Source organism: Engraulis encrasicolus, chromosome 19 (assembly GCF_034702125.1).
Source record: "Engraulis encrasicolus isolate BLACKSEA-1 chromosome 19, IST_EnEncr_1.0, whole genome shotgun sequence".
Classification (NCBI taxonomy): domain Eukaryota; kingdom Metazoa; phylum Chordata; class Actinopteri; order Clupeiformes; family Engraulidae; genus Engraulis; species Engraulis encrasicolus.
The window spans coordinates 23,874,616-23,877,115 of record NC_085875.1 but is presented as its reverse complement, the minus strand read 5'-3'; the positions used below and the strand labels follow the sequence as shown (position 1 = coordinate 23,877,115).

At 46.6% G+C, this 2,500-nt stretch overlaps 1 protein-coding gene across 4 annotated transcripts in view; it reads right to left on the bottom strand.

Moving 5' to 3' along the window:
• Window positions 1-2,500, bottom strand: part of kif13ba (kinesin family member 13Ba) — a 116,994-nt gene that overhangs the window by 11,823 nt on the left and 102,671 nt on the right. For 2 of the 4 annotated variants that reach the window (XM_063183846.1, XM_063183849.1), the window contains exon 37: window positions 941-1,080. In XM_063183846.1, the coding sequence (XP_063039916.1) occupies window positions 941-1,080 (140 nt within the window). The remainder of the gene's footprint in view (window positions 1-940; window positions 1,081-2,500) is intronic. The other 2 variants (XM_063183847.1, XM_063183848.1) reach the window with 2 other exon arrangements.

Sequence of the window (2,500 nt, the reverse complement as noted above, 5' to 3'; positions counted from 1 at the left end):
CTCTCTCTCTCTCGCTCTCGCTCTCGCTCTCTCTCTCTCGCTCTCTCTCTCTCTCTCTCTCTCTCTCTCTCTCAAAGTTGACAGAGTGATGGTCAGTTGGGAGAAATAAACATGTTTGAAATTTGATTAGGCCTACTAAGATTTGCTCCAGATTCACTGTACATTGCTGGTGTTTCCAGACGCGCGATGCGACACGTGTCAATTCAGCGCGTAATACTTGCAACTTTTTTGTGTGAAATTTATGAACGTGCGTGCCTTGGCGCATTGATACACTGGAGTTATGCGGTCAGAAAAGTGACCTAATAGTGGGACTACTTCAGGTGTGCATATATAGACAGTTAATCAACACCCAATTTAGTGCGTCACAATGGGAGATTCCAGACTGCCGTGGTATAAAATCAGTTATCAATCAGGTGTTGTGGTTTCTAATGTGCACTAGTGATAAATATAAGTGCTGGGTTTCTGATAACCGTATTGATGAAATATTGATATGGAAGGGCTTTTACTGTCTTCCAACGTCATAACTCTCACAACTGATATGATATTCTTGATGAAGTAAAGCCCACTGATAACCTTAAGATACTGATGAGGTGTTGGCCTACCTGACCAGGTATTGATATCGTGATCATGGCTATTAATGACTGATGAAATGCTGCCTGATCGCTTTATTGATGAGAAACTGGAGGTCAGTGACGTTCAGAGCTGTGAGGGTTAAGTGTCATGCTGGCTTAGAAAATGTGGACAATTGGCCCTACCGTGGCACAAATGGTAGGGCACTCGTTAGCTATGCGGCTCACCCGGATTCGATTCCCGGCCCGGGTCCTTTGCCAACCCTTCTCCATCTCTCTCTGCCCATTCACTTCCTGTCATATAAAGGCAACCCCACCTCCCAAAATATATAAAAAAAGCAGATGTGGACAATTTTTTCAGTGCCACCAACCTGTTGCGAGTGTGGTGACGGCCGCAGCTCCTTCTTGTCGTCAGGGCGGGCGGGGAAGAGGGACTTGAGCAGCTTGGGCATCTGGGGAACCACGGCCTTCACTGGGGGGAGAAAAGAGGCAGCGATGCCTAAAAGACCTGCTGGGTGGGGCGAGGCAAGGCGGGGCAGGGCGAGGCGAGGAGTGGACATTGATTGACAGGGTGGATGTGATTGGGTGTTGAAGGTTGAGATCCAGGGTGGGTTCAGGTTGGAAGAGAGTGGGGTGGGAGTTGTGGCAACGGAAGGTTTGAACCAGGTTGGTTGGGGTTGGTTTTGGACGGGAGGGATGAGACGGAAGAGGAAGAAGGGATGGGCGGCAGGGAGAGGAAGAGGAAGGACAAGTTAAGAAAAGCGTGATGAGGAGGAAAGGACGGCAGAGGAGAGGGAGGGAGGGAAGAGGAAAGGAGTGGGAAAACAGGGCAAGACAAGAAGAGGAGGAGGAGGAGGATTGGAAGGAGAGAGAGAGCAGAGTCAGGTGAGGAGGGCAGGACAGCCACAGATTAAAGCCAGGAGAGCCCAGCAAGACGGGTAATGCCACAGCCCTACTAGCAGCTAACATGAGAGGCAATGATAAAGGCATGCATGCAGCTACCTCAGGAGATATGGACAAAACTACATGACCATGAGCTAAACTAGATTACTAGACCTGGGGTGCATTTCTCGAATGCGTAGTTGTTAGCAGTTAGCAACTTGGGTAGTTGCCAATGGGAAATTGCATTGCAACCAACTAAGTAGCTACCGTGGTTAGCGACTACGCTTTCGAGAAATGCACTCCAGAGGTGATTTGCAGGCCATCAGTAGCCGCATAGTCTGTTCACTCTATTCAGCATCTGTGCAAAAGCTAAGAGTACAGATGACCATGGGTTAAGATTGAACGCACAGAGCTAGAAACACCCACATTAACAACAGAGCGTAAAGACCTAGAGTTCTGGTGGTGGAGCACCAAAGGAACATCACCATGACCATGCACAAGGGAAGAGAGGAGCGAACGTGTGTAGGGAAAAAAGATGATGGAACCCAGAATCACATCGGGGGTCACAGAGAACCTATTATGATAATAATAATAATAATATTATTATTATTATTATTATTATTATTATTATGATACCAGTGGGGGACAGAACCAAACCGGAGGGGACACACAGATGACAGATGATCGCGAGCCCATCTCCTTTACGCACAGCCCTTTCGACACGACCACCATAACCATGTTTACACTTTGAGTGCAAAACTAGTGCATTTTAATGAATAGAAGAGCAATGTCTACATTTTATGAAATTGGCATGTTTAGGAAAATGTCTAAAACCAGTAATACATTTTTATGCAATAACAAAGTTCTTATTTGTGTGATGAAAGTGCCTGTATGATCGTTATTGCATCTGAGAGCTAAGTCCATGTCAGCCCCACCCCTCTTGTCATACTGTAAGTTATATTGTATTTATGTATTTGGGTAAAGAACGGATGGGTTGCCACTGTCTCAACTTGAGGGGCCCAATTGTGATTCTTTCGATCGTCTAGATC